Source organism: Neovison vison, chromosome 5 (genome assembly GCF_020171115.1).
Source record: "Neovison vison isolate M4711 chromosome 5, ASM_NN_V1, whole genome shotgun sequence".
Classification (NCBI taxonomy): domain Eukaryota; kingdom Metazoa; phylum Chordata; class Mammalia; order Carnivora; family Mustelidae; genus Neogale; species Neogale vison.
Window position 1 is genome coordinate 19957838 of NC_058095.1, and position 18649 is coordinate 19976486.

An 18649-nucleotide genomic window follows, 5' to 3' on the forward strand; every position below is an offset into this window, starting at 1 on the left:
GTTCCTGCAACCGCCCCGTGGTGTCCTGTGCGCGCCGCCACTCCATTCTTTATGACTGCCTGATCCCCACCTTCCTTTGCCCTTCAACAAATCCGTGAGTGCACACTTGTGCACATCGACATGCTTGTGGATCTGCTCAGTAAGAAGGGATTTGGTTCCTGAAAGTAGGCCAGGAGGCAACCGTCTTTCTACTGAAGTCAGTTTGGTGTCCACAAACTGACAAATCCTATCCCTGCCTTTGCCTTTCCTGCGCAAGGAAAGACATCTATGACATTAGGCAAAAGAGAGAGAGAGACGTGTAACTCAGAAGGACACGGAATGAATAGCTAGGACAGTAACCTGTTCACTCTTGTTTTCAACTATATCACCCACCTCCTTTGGACCCTACATGAATCTCACACTAGTAGTATATGATGTTGTTCTTGTCCCCACTGAAGACATCCAGAGCTCTTGTAATGGGGCAGGCCTTGCATAGGATCAGGAAACCCCAGTTGACAGCCAAGGATAAAGTGACAGTTATGAGGACGTCCAGGCTGGACCCCAGGAAAAATACAGCAATGTCAAGCACCCATTTTCGGCAGGACCCGCTGTCCCCAGCCTCACAAGAGGGCCACAACTCAGAATTCCTGCATCCCAGCGGTGGTGGGGACAGGGACTAGAAGGCCCCGAATCCCTGCCTCACATCCACATCTGGCCAGGAGGGGGAGCACGAGCACCCATTTCATTCACCCCCTTTGAGTCAGGGCGATGCTCCAAATAGGCCTCCAACAACGGGATTCTGAAAGCTGGACAAAGGAGTTTCATGTTTCTCTTCTCTGAGATACCTCCACAACCCACAAGGTTGTCTGATGAGACTGTGCCTCTCTTGCGGGGGGGTCTCCCCTCTTGAAACACTAAAAGCAGTTTCTTTGCGAGGGACTGCCACCAATATGCCCTCTCCTTAGGGCAGCCCACTTCTAAGTGATCTGCACTCAAACGTCAGTTTCTGAGGAGCCCAGCCACTGCCACAGGCACCTGGTGTGCGCATTATTTCCTATTTATCACAGCGACCATGTTACACGGATACCATCCTCTCCCCACCTGAAAGTGAGGTCCAGAAAGGTAAGTGCTCTCCTCAGGGTCACGCAGCCAGTGACAGCAGAGCCGGAATTTGAACCCAGGTGGGCCTAATTTGAAGCCTGCTCTCTTGTCACTCACCAGGTCCTTGGGCTCACTCATGGGGCCGTGGGAAGACACCTTCACTTGAAGGCCACAGGTAAGCCCGAGGGAGAAATAATCCTTCTGGCCCCAATAGAACATGGCCTCCCAAGCGGCCTCTGCTCACTCTGGAGAGTAGGCCCAGGCTCAGGAGACGGCGGTGTGCCTGGTTCACTGCTCTGACAGTTCTGATCCAGCACCGTGACTGCTCCCAGCCCGCCCAAGGGAGGAGGTGACAGGCCTCCCTCTTGGGCTGGAATTCAGGTGGGGTGGCAACTGGCCCCTCAAGCCCAGGGCTCAGGAGACAGAGAAGTGACTAGGAAAGGAAGGAAGAGACGGTGAGTCACCACAGGCTGGCTACACAGACATTCCCTCATACCGAGCGGGTGAGGAAGTGTGCTGGGGAGAGAGCGTGCTGATAAGCTGAGAACGGGGCAGCGGGCCAGCAGTCCGAGCCACACAGCGCCCCTAACCTCCTGGCTGGACAGTAAATAAACAACAGCTGGGTGAGGAGGGCGGCAAGGAGGAGGAAAGCCAGCCAGAGGATGGGTTATTTTAAAAGAGCTTTTGAGGGAAGAGCAAGTCCCAGTTACGCCCCGCTCTGCCATGACTCACGTTCCCCCGTCATTTAGAACAGCAAACAGAGGAATCTTGGAGGGGGCTCGGCATAACCAAGTCAGGAGGAAAACCAAAGATAAGGGGAATGGGGAAGAGGATCCTTGGGTTCAGGGTTAGAAAACTGATGTCATGAGACATTCCATACACCCTCTGATCTCAGAATCATTGGCACCATAGGCCCTCTCGTCTAGGAGTTCCTAGGGTTAGGGTTCCTGAGTTTGTGACCCCATAAACGGGTAAGACTGCTGGTGGGGGGGTTTCTCTAGGGACAGGGCCCAGAGCTTCCACAGCCATTGGGGTTTGAGACGCAAAAAGAGAGGGAGAATCATGACATAAAGGACGAAGTAGAGACTCAAAAGAGGGAGAGCTTGAGGTAGGGAAACCAGATGAAGTACAGGATGCTAGTGCTTAGTATATCCCATGTATATTTGGGAAATACTTATACTACAAAAAAAAAAGTTGTTTACCCGAAATTCAAATTTCACTGGGTGTCCTGTAATTGTATTTGCCAAACCTGGTAACCCTACCTTGAGGTCACAGGGTCACTGCCTAGACCAGACTCCACCTCTCCCACTCCCTGGGACTGAGCTAGCTCTCTCCAGACAGAGCCATTAAAAGCCACCAACTACTTTAAGGAAAACAAACAAATCCAAACCTGCCCTTCTGAAGAAGCTGCTTCAGGGTGCTGAGCTACACACGGTGGAAGCAGGAACCCCCCTACCCACATGGGGCTGCCAGAGCTCCTATGCAAAGACACTGGCACAGTGACAGAACGAGGGGGACAAAACTGGGGTACAGTGTGCTCTAGCACCTTCCCGGACTGCAAATCTATTCCAGAGTTGCTTCCATTGCTCTGAAGACAGGAGAAAGTTTATGCCAGAGCAACAAAACAAAACAAAACAAAATAAAACAAAACAAAAACCAAACAAACCAACAACCTCAGCAGGGCTTTTAAGCCATAATCAAGAGCAGTGAAGAAAACTAAAGGCAGGGAAAAGGAATCTGACAATACCCACCAGAGAATTCTCCATTGGAGGCTCTGAGAAGTGAGCTGAGCTTTTCTGTGGACATTTCCTGACGCTCACTCCTAATGTAGGTCCTTGGGTATAATGATGTGAACGAAAGCAGACACTTCCTAGTGTCTCTGGATTCTGTACCAGAGTAAAGCTGCCTTCCGTGCAGCTAAGGACACATCCCAGCCCCCCAAACTTGCTGCCGCTCACCAGTGTAATCGCAGTGCGTGGAGGAAGGCCGAGAGGCCCTCCATGATCAGGAGGATGGCCACGGTCAGGGTGGCAAAGGCGGCGAAAATGAAGAACAGCGCCAGACCTCCCGCCAAGCTCTTCACGCTGAGGCCGATGTGGATCACCATGGTCCAAAGCACCTCAGACAGCTCTGGGGAATGCAGAGAGACAGGACATCTGGTTCAGCGTGGCAAGAGATGCCGTGGGCCTACCACTTTGCTCTGCCGTCCCTCACCCCAAGTGTTTGCCGCACCCCAGCTTCCTGCAGGGACACCCCGCGCATAGCTCAGGCGGCAAAGTGGTGGTCCTCCCGTTTGGACGGCTTTCTCCTGGGATTCAGGAGACTGAGTAGTTCCAGACCTCTATGTTATTTCCACTCTACTTAAGCCCCACATCGGGGAGAGTGCCCAGAGAAGGGGAAACCTGTAATTTCCCACCAGAGAGAAATACACTCACGTGCATGTGCCAGGCTGAGGGCCCAGAGCCGCAGGTAGGAGGCAGTGTTCGAGATGCAGCCCAGGCAGTACTCGATGGTGTGGATGGCCTGGTGGACCATGGTGTCCCCAAAGTCAAACTGTCATGGAAGGAAACCAGAGAGAAGACAGAAGGCTGGGAGGCGATGTGCAGATGGGGCTGTGGCCACTTGGAGCTTGGGGTCCGGGCCTGAGCACCAGCATTGATGGCTATCCAGGCCAGGAAGCCCCCAGTGTTGACCTCAGTGATTCAGCTACGTTATCCCCAGAAATCCTGCCTGGCTTAGCCCCCCAACTGGGACACCCCATTTCCCTTGACAGACTACATTTTAATGACCTCCATCTTAACGAGATGACTCTCAACACGTTTTTCTTCTCACTAGGCTGTAAGCTTGAGAGAGGAATGTATGCCGAGTTAAGAGCACTCAGAGAAATGGGCTGTCTGGCCGCGGGACTCTAGGGCGCTGCTGCTGGGCCTCCTCCAGCTGACCTCCTCCTTCCTCCTTCCTCCGAGTCCTCAGAGCAGAGGGCTTTTCCCGGGCAGCCATGCTTCAGGTGACGGGCTTGCAGGCCAGAAGCTGCCAAGGCAAGACTAAGCCTCTACAGTTACTTCACTTATTATTCTTATGGGCTGTTGGGAGCAAGATAACCTCCTTTTTCTTTTGTGGCTTCTGAGAAGATGACACATGGAAATTCTGACAGAAGCTTCCCCAAATCCTCCAGCTGACTGAGACCACATGGAACACTATTGTTTTTTGTTTCTGTTTTTCTCAGGCTCCCTTTCTCTCAGCTTTCCTTCCCACATCAAATACTGTTTCGAGAATAAAGGGGTAGAGCTAGAACAAGCCTGCAGGAGTTCACATGCAGCCCGTTCCAAGAGCGGCTAGGGAATAATTACTGGCATGCACTGGAGGGGAGCCAGGCATCCTTCCGGGGCCCCCAACTCCCACCCCAGGTGGGGCAATCACAGCCACCAAAAACAGGAGGTGGGCCCTTCCCGGGCTCCTCCCACACAGCCCCCACAGAAACCCAGCAGCACAGAGCTTCCCTGCCTGCCCTGCCTTCAGGTCGGAGTCTGTTTCTCACCAGTTTCTTTCAAGACTCACATGACTCCACTCCCAAAGAACACAAGAAATGTCCTGAGAAATTGCACGAAGGCAGGACGAGAGAAGGAGCTGGCTGGTAAAGTGCTAACAGCCCAGGCCTCGGGGGTGCAGCCAGGAGGGAGGGGGGCCAGCTCCAACACACCATCTCTGGGCAACTGCCTCAGTTTCCCTCACCTGACCATCTACACTTGGAGTATTTCTGGGCTTTTCTTCTGTAACAGGCTCTTCAGGCCTCCTAAAGAGGCCTGTTACCCTAAAGACTAGGGAAATCTTCATTACCCCAATCCCAAGAACACTGCTAAGAGCTCTTTCCCACCAGTGCTGGCTGTCACCCCAGAGCCTGTAGAGGCAGGAACAGTCCTGGCTCCCAGGAGCACCACTCCTAAGAGCTCCACGAAAGCACGGACCGCTGGGTTTCCTGTAGAACTGGCCCCTTTTCAGTTTTATTCTACCCAGAGTTCCTCCCAGAAGAATGGAGAACACAGAGGAAGCCTCCCTTCCGGGTGTTACCACGCTCTCTCTGTACTTTCTTCCTAACTTCCTGCTTTGTAACCGTGGGCAAGTTTTCATCACTATATAATGGAGAAAGTGGGTGAGGATTTAGCGTGAAATGCAGCCCAGCACTTAGGAGCCTATCACTGTCTCAGGAGTCAGCTGTGACTGAGAAGGACCGCTACGGACTCCCGTCTACACTCTCCTCCAGGTGTGCGGCTCATCCCCTCCTCACCTCCTGGGCCCTGCCCTCCACCCTCTCCACCCGACAGACCCTACCTTCCCAGGACCCACTCCCTTGCCTCCCAGGCGTGAGGTCTAACACATTCTGTGTCCTGACTGAGCCCCTGCAGTGCCTCACTGTTGCCTTTTCCTCCTCGCTCTGGAGACGCTCCCCTGGCCTCAGTTTTCCTCCTACCTCCCCAGATGCTCCTTCCCAGTCTCCATCTTGATTCTTCCTTAAATGTTGGAGGTCCAGCCTCAGCTCTCACACTTCTCTCGCAGCGTGGCCGCTCAGTCTTGGACGGCCACCCGTAGGAGTGACTCCCCGATGGACACCTTCATTTCCACTTTCCCTGTTCCCAACGGGCCGTGCTACATCCCTTCCCAGTGCGCCAGAGGCACTTCAAACTCCATGCCCCCACACTCATTCATTGCTCTCCTCTGACCCCACAGGACCTGTTCCTACTCCAGGTCCCACGTCTAACAGTGTCACCACTAGGGCCGCAGGCACCCGAGCCTGGAAGTCAATCTGGAATCCTCACTCACTCTCACCGCCTACATTCACTGAAGTCCTGGGACCCGGAGCTCTAACTTCCTTGATCTCATTAGCTGTCCCTTCCTTTCCAACTCCTCTACAACGCCTCACTTCAGGCCTCCTGATTCTTTCATGACTCGTATCAAACTAGCTGGTCTCCATGCCTCCACACTGTGACCCCTCCCCAATCCAATATCCCCTAGAACACAGCCACTAGAGCATTTCAGCAATGCACACAGGCTGTGACACTTCCAGCTGCCCCCGCCTTCTGATTGCTCCTTACTATTCAAACAGTCGGTACCGCGGTGAGTTTCTGCAACCTCCAGGCGCCCCTCTCACTGGTCTCCAATTCCTGTCCCTGAGCTCCAGCCAAGCTGTGTGCCTGTTTATCCCCAACACGTGATGGGCCCACATGCCTGATGGGGCTGCATTCTCACCCAGCCCCCACAAAGACTCCTGCTTGACCAGACTAAGTTAGCGACAATCTCTGTAGGGAATCACTTCCTGGTCACCTCTTCTCCACCCCAATCCCAGTGCCTGTCAGGTGCCCTCTTTCCGTGTTCCCACAGCATCCTGGGCACATCTTAATCATGCCATCTGTCACCCAGGCTGTTTCTTCAGTTGGGCTGGGAGTTCCTTGAAGGCAACGGCTATGTTTTTCTTCTTGCAGTTTCTGTAGCACCGCAGTGCTTAGCACACAGAGGGTGAATGAATGAATGGGTGGGATAAAAGAATGGTGGATGGATGGGTGGGTAGGATGAATGAACAGATGGATGGATGGACGGGTGGGTGGGATGGACAGATGGAGGACGGGCGGGCGGGCGGGGCAGACGGATGCACGAGACGAATGAACGGGTGGGGTGGACAGATGGGTAAGTGGGATGTCTGGATGGATGGATGGGTGAGTGGGATGAAAAAAACACACAGACGGATGGAATGAGTACACGGCTGGGTGTGTGGGATGGCCACACCTGGTGAGATGACAGTAGGGAGAGGTGCCACTGACCCCTGCTGAATGGTTACAGCCTTTCAAGACTTCCCAGAAGATCAGCTGGCCTGGCCCTCGTTCGCAACTGGACTAAGTGCTTCCCAGGGAGAGGAGCTACAGCTTCACCGAGGCCGGAATAATGGCCTATGTGGGGCAAAGGGGTTTTCACAGCCAAGCAAAAAGGGGAAGTTCTAGAAGAATTAGGCTGAACTTAAAAAAAAAAAAAAAAAAGAAAAGTTTTGTTTGAAATCTTTAGATAATTGTAATAGTTCATCTAAATCTGGCTGTGGAGCACTACACCATACATGTGCCTGATAAAGATAAAATGTCATCATTGTTTAGGAAGCCACGGGAAGCTGAACCCTTGAAGGAGCTGAGGGGCCAGAGACTAGGGAGGCTGAATTACAGTCCATCTTGTGTGGACATCCAAAGCCCCTGGGACATGGCCCTCTAATGCGGACCATTCTGATGACCACACTCTACTAGAAGACACTTAGAAAGAGCAGTGTTGTTGGAGGCTGTGTTACTGGGAGAGGCCTGGGCTCCTCACTAACACGGAACACACTCCCAGCCAGCCCTTCCAAGCAGTTCGACCAGTCACTACGTGCAGGTGAGCAGCTCACAGGAACACGGGGGCTCCTGGATGCCAGTGAATGAGGCTCTCCAGCCTTCAGGAAGACCGAGCACGGTCTGGTTTTACACAGAACAGCCAAGGTTTTCCTGTTCCCATCCCACTCCTCTTTTAGAGAGGACTAGGAGAGCCAGGAGAGGGAAGGTTCATGGGTCTATATATTTTAGAGAAAAGTTTTGGGGGAAGATGCAAACAGTGCAGCAAGGCCTTTAAAAATAAAAAAATCAATTTAAAATTTGTGTATCACTAAATAAATTACTACTAAGTTAGAAGGCCTTCTACTCCAAATGTGGCCTGAATAGCCAACTTTGTTTCTATTACCTGGTATAATAGGAACTCCTTTCATGCAAATGGGATTGTTTTTTTCTGAAATACACTGGAGAGACAAAGCCTCCTTTTTGAAAGCTTTCTACCTCCCATCTGGGTCACAGGGAGGTAGAGTGGACCCCAAGTGAAGGTCCAGCAATTCTCACTTCAAGCATCATCAAGCTGATGAGGACAGGAGGAAGAGACTGGCTGCATCTCAGACAGGGAGGAAGGGTAAGCTTTACTCACAAGCTCTCAGAGAGCAAGGAGGAAACAGCTACTCCCAGCGGCAGAGCGATCGTACCATACATAACACCACAGGAGAGGAAGGCAAAGACCAATGGATTTAACCCCCAAGGGGGGGTCACTTCAAGAATGCCAAAGCAGACATTACTTGCAGCTCCTTTCAAAGCCATTCTCAGAGGGATTAGATCAGCAAAGTCAGTGAAACAAAGACAGAGGTGACCGACATGAGATGCAGTTAATGGAGATGAGCTTTTTCAGAACACAGGTTCACGCACTGGTTAGAGACATGGCCCGTGAGATGCGGGATGCGCGGGTGTCGTGTGTGGCCCCCGGCTGCAGCAGGGTCAGCAGAGTGATCACAAGGATGGGAAGAGAAGCCCCAGATAAACATGAAGGCAAAGCCAGCTTGTTTCTTACCACTTCATCCTCGGTAGGCTTGTAAACACAAATTTACACTTAGTGGGAAGCCATGCCACACGCGGTCACAAGTCACGAGCACAAGGTTACGGACTGTTTCCCGGGGAAAACTGTGGATGTTAAATGGGCCTAATGCGTTGGAGGCAGGCCTCCTCAGCACACGCAGAAAGCAAACCCAGCGGGATTTACAGCATTAAAAGATACGTATCTTTTAAAGGCACCCCAACCCTTACAATATCTTTTAAAAATGTCATACACATGGGGGAAGCGGTCAGTCAGACTGAGAAGTTTAGTCACCTGGGTCCCTAATTCCTATTCTATTTGCTTCAAAAAGCATATAATGCAAAAAAAAAGAGAGAGAGAGAGAGAGAGAGACAATATAATGAACAGATGACATTCAAAAAAGTTCAGTTCAGAGGCTTCGTAGTGTGAGTGGTCAGGCAAGGAGACTGGATTTTAAAAAACAGCCTGGGGGTGGTGGTTTAAGGAAAAGTCTAATTTGGCTTTACTACTTTTCACTCTCCCTGTAAAAGGTCGGCAAGTAACATTTTTTAAAAGCTCAGGTAATATATTTGTAGTAAGAGCGCATTAGTTGGGGCGCCTGGGTGGCTCAATGGGTTGGGCCTCTGCCTTCAACTTGGGTCGTGATCTTGGGGTCCTGAGATCATGCCCCGCATCAGGCTTTCTGCTCAGCGCGGAGCCTGCTTTCCCCCTCCCTCTGCCTGCTGCTCTGCCTACTTGTGAACTCTCTCTCTCTGTCAAATAAATAAATAAAATCTTGGGGGAAAAAAAAAAAGAGCCCATTAGTGGGACAAGACTTGAAAAATACCCGTGGTTACAGTTCCGACTGGAACCATTCCTGGAAGGGGAAAGGGATGAAGAAGCTGCCCGAAGGGGGCTGTGTTTCTGGTAACAAGAGTGGGGAAGCCTGGGCCTCCTCTGCCGTCGGTCCCCAGGAGCATAGTTAGTCACTGAGATCGGCATGCAGAGTACTGCGGGCAACTCAGAATTCAATGAGTTCAGACAAGCGACCACAACTGCTGCGGGTACTGGAGGGGCCACCCGGAGCTCGCAGTAGGCCCGCTGGAAAAAGCTGTGCTGCCTGAAGAGGGCCGGAAGGCAGGCTGATCACTAATATGAGCATTTTCATTTTTCAAGAAGACCAGAGGGAGGCCACTTCTGCACATAAGACGAGGGCTGACCCACAGGAGAAGGAGAGGAAGCCCACGCCACTGGATCTTACCTCTTCTGCGTCCTCTGAGTGGGTGGAGAGCTGGTCATGCTGAATAATCTCAGCATCCTCCTCTGTCGGTCCGTTGCCCACCCTGATCCCACCAAAGTTGAGAGTTCCCTACACAGATGAACAGAAAGAGTAGAATTTGCCTGGGCTTTAATGTGACATTCTGTGAGGTGGGGAAGGGCGATGGTTAGTACATACAAACCTCAGAAAAGCATATATTCTAGCAACAAAATCAAAACCCGCTGATCCAACAGCTGAACTAAAAACAAACCACTGTCCCCACCCCAACCACCACCGGCCCAGCCCCAGCCCCAGCCCCAGCTGCAGCTGCATTGACCACCTCACTCTGATCAGTTCTGCCTGCCGCTTCCGGATGCACGAACCTGGCCTCGGTCAAGGCCAGCTGAGAGGCCTGCTCGAAGGAAAAGCTTCATATGAGCAGACTCGTATAACAACTGTAGCTCTATCTATAAAGTTGTCAGGGGTCTAAGTTTTTCTAGAACTAAAGACCAGACTTTCTAGGAGGGAGGGGAGCCAAATGACAAGGTGATTATAACCTGGTTGGATAAGCTTTCAACTGGAACCCAAGAGTTCCAGCAACCTCTCCCAGAAGCGGACCGGGTCTCTGCCCAGGAACAAAGGACTTCCTAGGATCAGGGAAGGGACAAAAGCTTAATGTACACCAGCTCGTGGCTAGAGAATACGGAGTTTAAAAAAAAAAAAAAGAAAGAAAGAAAAAAGAACAAGGAAAAGGCTCCTTTCCTTCAGTGGAGGACTCTGGAATGTTCCAACAATCTTGGAGGCATGTGGCAGATGCAGACTGGGTGTTTGCCTCTACCTGTTTCCTAGTCACTGTGTTCAGCGGGCTCCCCAGAACCAGAATTTCTAAGTCAACCTGACTTGAAAAGCTTGGGTTTGCTGAGGCAAAAGGACTCTTTTGAGTGCAAAAACCAGGCAGAACTGGAGTGAAATCAGACAAACAGCAATGAGAGCTAACCTGCCAGAGGGAAAAGGAGCTACAGAGCCAATCCTTAGACCCAGTGCTTATGGTTTCTGATGAGGGAGCCAAAAGGAGGCAAGAGTTTAAAAATTGCTCTCCAGCAAAATGGCCTTCTGGGCAGCAGCATGACGTGCCAACTGCCCTGGGGTCCCCACTCATGGCTCCACCTTCTGGTGTGCACTTTTTACCACAGCTTATGGACTACTAGAACTCCGTGTTTGGGCAAAGTCTCTCTCTACTTGTAGCACGGGTTTGCCCGTGCTGGTCAGAGAGCCAGCTGCATCGGAATCACCTTGAAATTAGAGATTCTCAAATGCTACCTCCAGAAATCGTACATTTAGTAGGTCTGGAGTGGGGCCTAGGAAATCTATGTTTAAAAAAACATCCCCCAAGTGCAAACTGTATAAGCATTTTTACTGTCTGTCAAAATTGAAAATGTAAGCACATACACACAAAAATGCAAGTACCCTTTGAGACTCAGCAGTCCTGCTGCTGGGAACATCTGTGTTTATGAAATTTTATCAAGGTACACGGACAACAACGTTCCCTGCATTCTTATTTCTAATAGCAAAGAATTGGGAACAACCAACATATCCACCAACAAGAGAGTGATTACACAATTTTAGCATATCCAACAGAATGTTCTAGGGAATACCAGACAACTATAAAAGAGTGAAACGATCTCCCAGGATACATTAAAAACTTTAAAACCTAAAACTGTGGCAGAAGAGTGCCATAGTTTAAAACACAATTCCTAGTACATTTTAAACACATACATATATACATGTACAAACATATATACAGATTTATATTAATGGATAATAGAAATATGCAGAAAAAATTTGGAAGCAAAACTCCCCTGCCTTTGAGCAGAAGGGGTCTGGGAAGAGAGGGACTTTCTTTTTCTGTACTATTTGCATTCTCTAAACTATTGCTTTAATTTTACTTTTTAGCGTTTTGGTTTTAGTCAGGCTTTAGTAGCCCCAACGTGGGGCTTGAACTCAAAACCCTGAGATTAAGACCTGAGCTGAGATCAAGAGCCAGACGCTTAACCTACTGAGCCACCCAGGTGCCCCCTAATTTTACTTTTTAATGTCAATAGGGGATTGTCTAGGTCATGGAATCAGGAACCATCTTTATTAGTTCTTTTGTTTTAATACCCTAAGAAACAAACAAATTTAAAGTTTACCAGGTGATTCTGATGTGTAGTCAGATTCAGGAAGCCCTAAGACCCTGGGCACCTCCAGGTCATGCACCTTACACCCAACACTCAGCAGGTGGACTGCAGACAGGAAAGGACCCCAGAGTATGCTGACAAGGGTTACAGGGTCCAGGCAGCCTTTAGGCTTTCAGGCTCCCCAAACAGAAGGACATTTCTGAAGCTTTCCCCAACCAGCAGACAGAGTGAGGGGCAGACAGGTAAACATCTCCCCAGGCAGACACCAACAAGTGTCCCTTCAGGACACAGGACATGAGAGTTCTAGGAAGAGGGGATGAGACGTATACATCAGCAAAAAAAAAAAAAAGAAAAAAGTAAACTGTGACACATCGCTTACAGACAACCAAGAGGACACAGAACAGAAGAAACACAGATCAATGATCATATCCTCAGCCCTTAGGGTCAAGAATTCAGGGTCCTTGTTGTAAAATGACCGTCCTGATGCCTTCAGGCTGCTCTCTAGAGCCAGATATTTTGCTAAAGAACCAGTGAGGTGAAGAAGACCCCATGAATGTGCAGCTTTCCAGACTGGGGACATTTAATTTGGAGAGTGTCACAGAAAGGGGATACCAGAGTTAAGAGCATCAAGACGGATGCCTCAGAAGCACATCATAAATATGCTAAGACTAGCAAAAAGAAGAGCATTGGGAAAGAATGTTGATAAATGGATAGTATGTGCTTTGTGGGCTTTTAAAAAAAATTTCTCATAGGAAAGGAGAGAGTCTCTCTCTGAACATAATTTCAAGCAGCAACATTAAATGATCTTCTGATCCAAAATGTCAGCCCTTTTAGACTCATTCTAGAAGGATGATTATGGCAGGTATCTAAGTTTAAAATGATCAGAAACACCTAATGAAGGAAATAGTTCTCCATCTAAATATTTCATTTTCTTTCTGTCACTAGATCACACCAGCAACATGTGTGATCACTGCTGGTGATATTTTAAAAATCTCACCAATTACCTGGAATTGACTGGTCTAAGTTGGTCTCAGCACATTAAAAGAGTTTTGTTAAGAGATATCATTAAGGACAAATATTGAAATGTTTAATTTTAATTTGAAGTGCTGTTGCTGAATTATGAGTTGATATTTAAAGAAGGAAAGATCCAGACAGATGACTTTGCTTACTGCATCAGATGCAGAGGGCACAGAGACCCACGCAGACTAGAGGTCTCTGGAGCAGCGGAGGACAGGAGGGCTTCTGAGTCTCTCACGAAAGAGCAGACATGTATAAGGTCCCACTGGCAGGAGAGAAAGTCATAGCTAAAATGGACCAAATGCCCATGCATCCCTCCAAACCAGAAGTTTAAAGAGCAGGGAAATTAATTCAAGAATCACAGGAATGTTCTCGCTCCATGCTGAAAAATCATCTAATACATGGTGACAAAAGACAGACATGAAAGTGGATGAGTCCAAGAGCTGCCATCTTGGATTAAGATGATGGGATTCTGAGAGGGCACAATAGTCACTTTGCTTCCATAGATAGCACTGTACTTACAGTTTTTAATAGAAACTTAACTTAGTAGACCAATGGTAAAGATGATATTAGAACTTATTCATAAGAGGTGGATATCTTTTCTGTCATCATCTCAATGAGTAACAAGGATATACTTCCCAAGAGCACACATGTCCCATGCTCTCAATGTAACTGAAAAGAATTCTGCTGCACTGTTTGCCACCTCTTTACACAAAATGTGATGGTTTGTCAGTTTTAATTCACTCACTGTTGCAGCCGCTGCTGCCTCTAGTCCCTGCTGGCTCGGGGTTGGGCTGACTGGGGCCTCCACAGGCTGCCCTTCCTGATAGTGAATGGAAGAGAAGAGGAAGGGGGAAAGAAAAAAAAGTGGGAGGGAGTGAGGGGGGAGACGAATGGAGGGTACATGGAAGGATGAAGATGGTCAGAAAAGGAAGAAGGAGGGTCTTGTAACTCAGCTGCTCTCCAACAGGAATAATAACCTAACAGCCTTTTGAGAGTCATGCAATAAGATCTTTCGGGCTTTACTAGGCAGTGTAATAAGTAAGCATTATTGCATAGGCAGAAATGAAAATCTGGCAACTTAAGTGTGTGTGTGTAGAATTCGTAAGCACACATACATTAAGTAAACACAAGTGTATGTGCTCCTTTCTAAAAAGGAAAAAAAAAAAAATCAGTGTTCTTTAAACCAAATGTTTTTTCCGGGTGTCTTGGTTGGTGAAAGTATCATGGAGTCATTTTAAAAGAAAATGTCTCAGCGTCAGCCCTGTGGTTGCCCAGGCAAACCACATGAGTGGATTCACCTCCCTGCAGCTCTTGCAGCCCTGATCTGGCTGACGCTGCATCCAGGCAGGCCCAGACCTGGACTGTGCTGAGCACAGCATGAGCAAAGCATGGCCAGGAAAGGTAAAGACTATGACTTGTTTTCTCTACCTGAGCTACACAAAGCTGAATCCAGATGTTCGAACAGCAAATACATGTGGTTTTTTTGTTTTTAAATTTCAGCAGGTCCAGTGCTCATGCTGGGATAGGACACAGGTGCATTTTAAGATCATATAGACTTATGCACAATTCATTATATCTGATGAGGAATTGCCTTGATCTCAAGGGGGGAAAAATCTAGTAACTTTCAGCAATAAAAATACACCCACCAAATGCTTCTTCCTCAAATATTGATGGCGAAGGACCAGTGGTTTAAACAGTAGCATCCAAGGCACACACAGTAGTGCAACCACTACCAGGAAACACTGAATTCCTTTCTACAAAGTAAGGACAAGGCACATCACATTAATCAAACATGCAGTTTCCAACTCCAGCACAAATATCCCCTAAACAGTACTTTCTTACTGATCTAACAATAACACTATCTAGCTTCTCAAAATAATTAGATGATGTTGTGGCGAAGCCCAGGAATTGTCTCATAGTATGAGAGTTATTGATTCTGCTCTTTGTGGATATAGGAGTTATAATAGGTCCTCTGAAGCTAAGGAGGATGGGCTGAATTTAAGTCTGGATATATGGTCTGAAAACTAAAATCACAGAAAGAGATTTTTAAAGGCTTTTCCAGAGTCACAGAAGTATCTGGCTTCCTGACCTGGGGTAACCACCTAAGACAGTCCACCTCTGGGTTGACGCACCTGTCCAGAATATAGCATCGAATTACTAGAGTCCCCATAGGAGAAGAGAAACATGTTTATGAAATGGATCAGAAGGCTCGGTGCTTTCTCGGATGTATTAGCATTATAGGCTGTCCACTTGTAAAATATGAGGATAACCAAGTAGCCGAACAAAGAGGTCATGAAGATTATTTCAGGAATAAATCCAAAGTAGATATTCAGGGGCTTCTTGAAATAGCTAGAAAGGAAGAGAGAAAAAAAATGTTAAAGGTCAATGGACCCAGAGGGGTGCCTGGCTGGCTCAGTCAGTGGAGCATGGGCCTCTTGATCTCGGGGTTGTGTATTTGGGTCCCACACTGGGCACAGAGCTTACTTTAAAGGTGAAGAGACCCAGGGTCACCCCTACGCGAAACGGAGTACTTAGTAGATTTCCTACCTACAGCTCCCTCAATTCTGTCTTTATCACTTAAAGAAGCAACAGCCAGAAGCACGGGAGGCCAACAGAAACAAGAAGGATTAACCGTGACTTCCAAACTTTTGGACCTTGAACATCCTGGTACCAACCCCAGTAATCTTTTCCCATGAGAAAGAGACTAGAAAATATAGTACATTCTGGGACCACAGTTCATAATTTTAAATGAGCTACCCATAAAAGAAAAAAGATAACTCACTCATTTTGATGAAAATGACATAAGGTTTTTCAAAGATCTTCACTGCAGTTATGAATTGTTAAGGGACTAATATTAAGCCTCATTTAAGAATATGAGATTTTTAGGGGGCACCTGGGTGGCTCAGTGGGTTAAGCCTCTGCCTTCAACTCAGGTCATGATCTCAGGATCCTGGGATTGAGCCCCACACTGGGCTCTCTGCTCAGCAGGGAGCCTGCTTCCCCCTTCTCTCTCTACCTGCCTCTCTGCCTCCTTCTGATCTCTCTATGTGTCAAATAAATAAACAAAATCTTTAAAAGAAAAAAAAAGAATATGAGATTTTTATAAAAGCACTTCTTTAACACAGAATGGGGTTCTAAGTTACTAATTCCTCCCCAAATAAGCCATTATATCTTTATGCAAAAGCATTATCTAAGCTATGCGTGTTCTTGTGACATAAATACAGCAACTCACGTATGGTTGAAGAGGCTCAAGGTGACTCCAAACATCATGTGGGTGATGCCGAGGATAACAGACGTTTTCATTTTAAAGGAGTTGAGAAAGGTCAGTTTATTGGTAGCAATGTTCCAGATCTGTCACAACACAAGGAAACAAAAAGGCATTACAGAGTTCGTGAATAGGATATTATTCACCTATTTCTTTTTCTTTAAAAGTAAGCTCTACCAAAAAAAAAAAAAAAAAAAAAAAGTTAGCTCTACTCCCAATGTGGGGCTAGAACTCATGACCCTGAGATCAAAAGTTGCATACTCCAACAGCTGAGTGAGCCAGGTGCTCCTGGCTTTTTTTGGTTTTGTTTTGTTTTGTTGTTATAGAAAATCCTAAACACAGACTTAAGTAGAGAGGACAGTATAACAAACTCACATTTACCTATGACCCAGATGCACAATTACCTATTGACTCAAGGTCAATCTTATTTTATCATACAGACAAACTACTTTCCACCTCCATATTATTTGGAAGCAAAGTCCAGATATCATATCATTTTACCAGTAAATATTTGACTCTTTTTTTTGTTTGTTTTAAGAAAGAGAGAGCCCACCTGCTGGGGAAAAGGAGGAGAGGTGGGGAGAAGGGCTGAAAGAGAGAGAGAGAGAATTTTTTTTTTAAGACTTTATTTATTTGAGAGAGAGAGAGTGTGAGAGGGCGTACAAGCAGGTGGAAGGGGAGAGGCAGAGGAAGAAGCAGACTCCCTGCTGAGCAGGGAGCCGGATGTAGGACTTGATCCTAGGACCCCAGGATCACAACCTGAGCCAAAGGCAGATGCTTAACTGACTGAGCCACCCAGGTACCCAACAGAGAGAATCTTTTTTTTTTTTTTTTTAATATTTTTATTTATTTATTTGACAGAGAGAGAGAGATCACAAGGAGGCAGAGAGACAGACAAAGAGAGAGATGAAGCAGGCTCCTTGCTCAGCAGGGATCCCAATGCAGGGCTCAATCTCAGGACCCTGAGATCATGACCTGAGCTGAAGGCAGAGGCTTAACCCACTGAGCCACCCATGCGCCCCAAGAGAGAGAATCTTAAGCAGGCTCCACACCCAGGATGGACATGGGGACCGATCTCATGACCCTGAGGTCATGATCTGAGCTGAAATCAAGATCAGATGGTTAACTGCCTGAGCCACCCAGGCACCACACCCTACCTTTTTTAGGTAAGGACTAATTTTTTTTAAAACATGACCACAATACTGTTATCACTCCCAAAAGCATTAACAATGACTCTTTAATATCATGAAACATACAGTCAGTATTTAAAATTCTTTAATTGTGCCCCAATTATTTATTTATTTATTTTAAAAAAGATTTTATTTATTTGAGAGAGAGAGAGAAGGATAGCACAAGCTAGGGAGAGAAGCAGAGGCAGAAGGAGAGGGACAAGGAGGCTCCCTGCTCAGCAGGGGTTGATCCCCGGACCCTGGGATCATGACCTGAGCCAAATGAAGGCAGATGCTTAACTGACTGAGCCACCCAGGCACCCTATGCTTCAATTAAAAGAAAAAGAATTTCATTTATTCAAAGTAGAGTCCAGATTAGGTCTCTACACTGACACAGCTCTTAAATATCTAATCTATAAATTCTCCCTCTACTCTCCTTTTTTTTCCTTACAAAATATTTGAAGAAGCTGGGACATTTATTTTGTAGATGTTCCCACGGTCATTGTTTTCCTGATCATATCCCCATGGTGCTGTCTTTCCATCTATTTTTATTTTTTTTAATTTTATTTGGAAAATAAGAATCTATTTGAAACAGGAAAAAGGAAAACAAAACAAAACAGAGAGAGAGAAAGAAACAAAGGAAAAAAAAAAAAGAAATGTAAATTGTTAGTCTGAAGGACAAACGAGTTGTGAGGAAACACCTGGAGCTCAAAATAGTCTCTTCCCCTGGTGCTGGAGTTTTGCCGACCTGTGGGATCCATAAGCTTGTCATTCACCTGTTCTTCCAGTCTGTCTTCTGGGGGAGTTCCATCTATTTTTAAATATCAGTTGCCTTAAGCTTTGTCACCTGGGCCTGGACATGTGCAATATTTTCCACAGTTCTGCCTCTACTTGACCATCAGATTATGTTTCCTGAACCAACGCCTCCAATGCAGGCACCTCCCTGTGCCCAAACCTACCCTGCACCCCCACTGTCTTCTTCAGGACGAAGTGCAGACTCAGGAACATGAGGAGCCAGGTCTTCCACCGGCTAGCCTGGCATCATGTTTCCTGAACCGAGGTCCTTGTGAAGTGCTCACGCTCGGCGACTTCTAACCTGAAAACTTGTGGCTGATTCTCTCTCAGACGCAGTGTGCCCTGAGATTCAGTTCTATAGCTCCAACGGCCTGATGGACATGTATACCTGCACGTCCAACAGGCTCTTCAAACTCAACACCTACCCTTAAGCATCAAATGAGATGTATGAAAGACAACAGCAAAACAAAACAAAACCAAAAAACTTTCTGTTAACTACAGAACACTA

The 18649-nt window shown here is 47.5% G+C and overlaps 1 protein-coding gene across 6 annotated transcripts in view; it reads right to left on the bottom strand.

Moving 5' to 3' along the window:
• Nucleotides 1–3009: 3009 nt before the first annotated feature.
• Nucleotides 3010–18649, bottom strand: part of LOC122906194 (V-type proton ATPase 116 kDa subunit a1) — a 56668-nt gene continuing 41028 nt past the window's right edge. For 2 of the 6 annotated variants that reach the window (XM_044247896.1, XM_044247894.1), the window contains exons 15-21: nt 16145–16263; nt 15045–15261; nt 14559–14666; nt 9719–9826; nt 8476–8493; nt 3516–3633; nt 3011–3210 (exon numbers count right to left, since the gene is read on the bottom strand). In XM_044247896.1, coding sequence (XP_044103831.1) covers nt 3035–3210; nt 3516–3633; nt 8476–8493; nt 9719–9826; nt 14559–14666; nt 15045–15261; nt 16145–16263 — 864 coding nt within the window. In that variant the 3' untranslated portion in view covers nt 3011–3034. The other 4 variants (XM_044247897.1, XM_044247895.1, XM_044247899.1 and 1 more) reach the window with 3 other exon arrangements.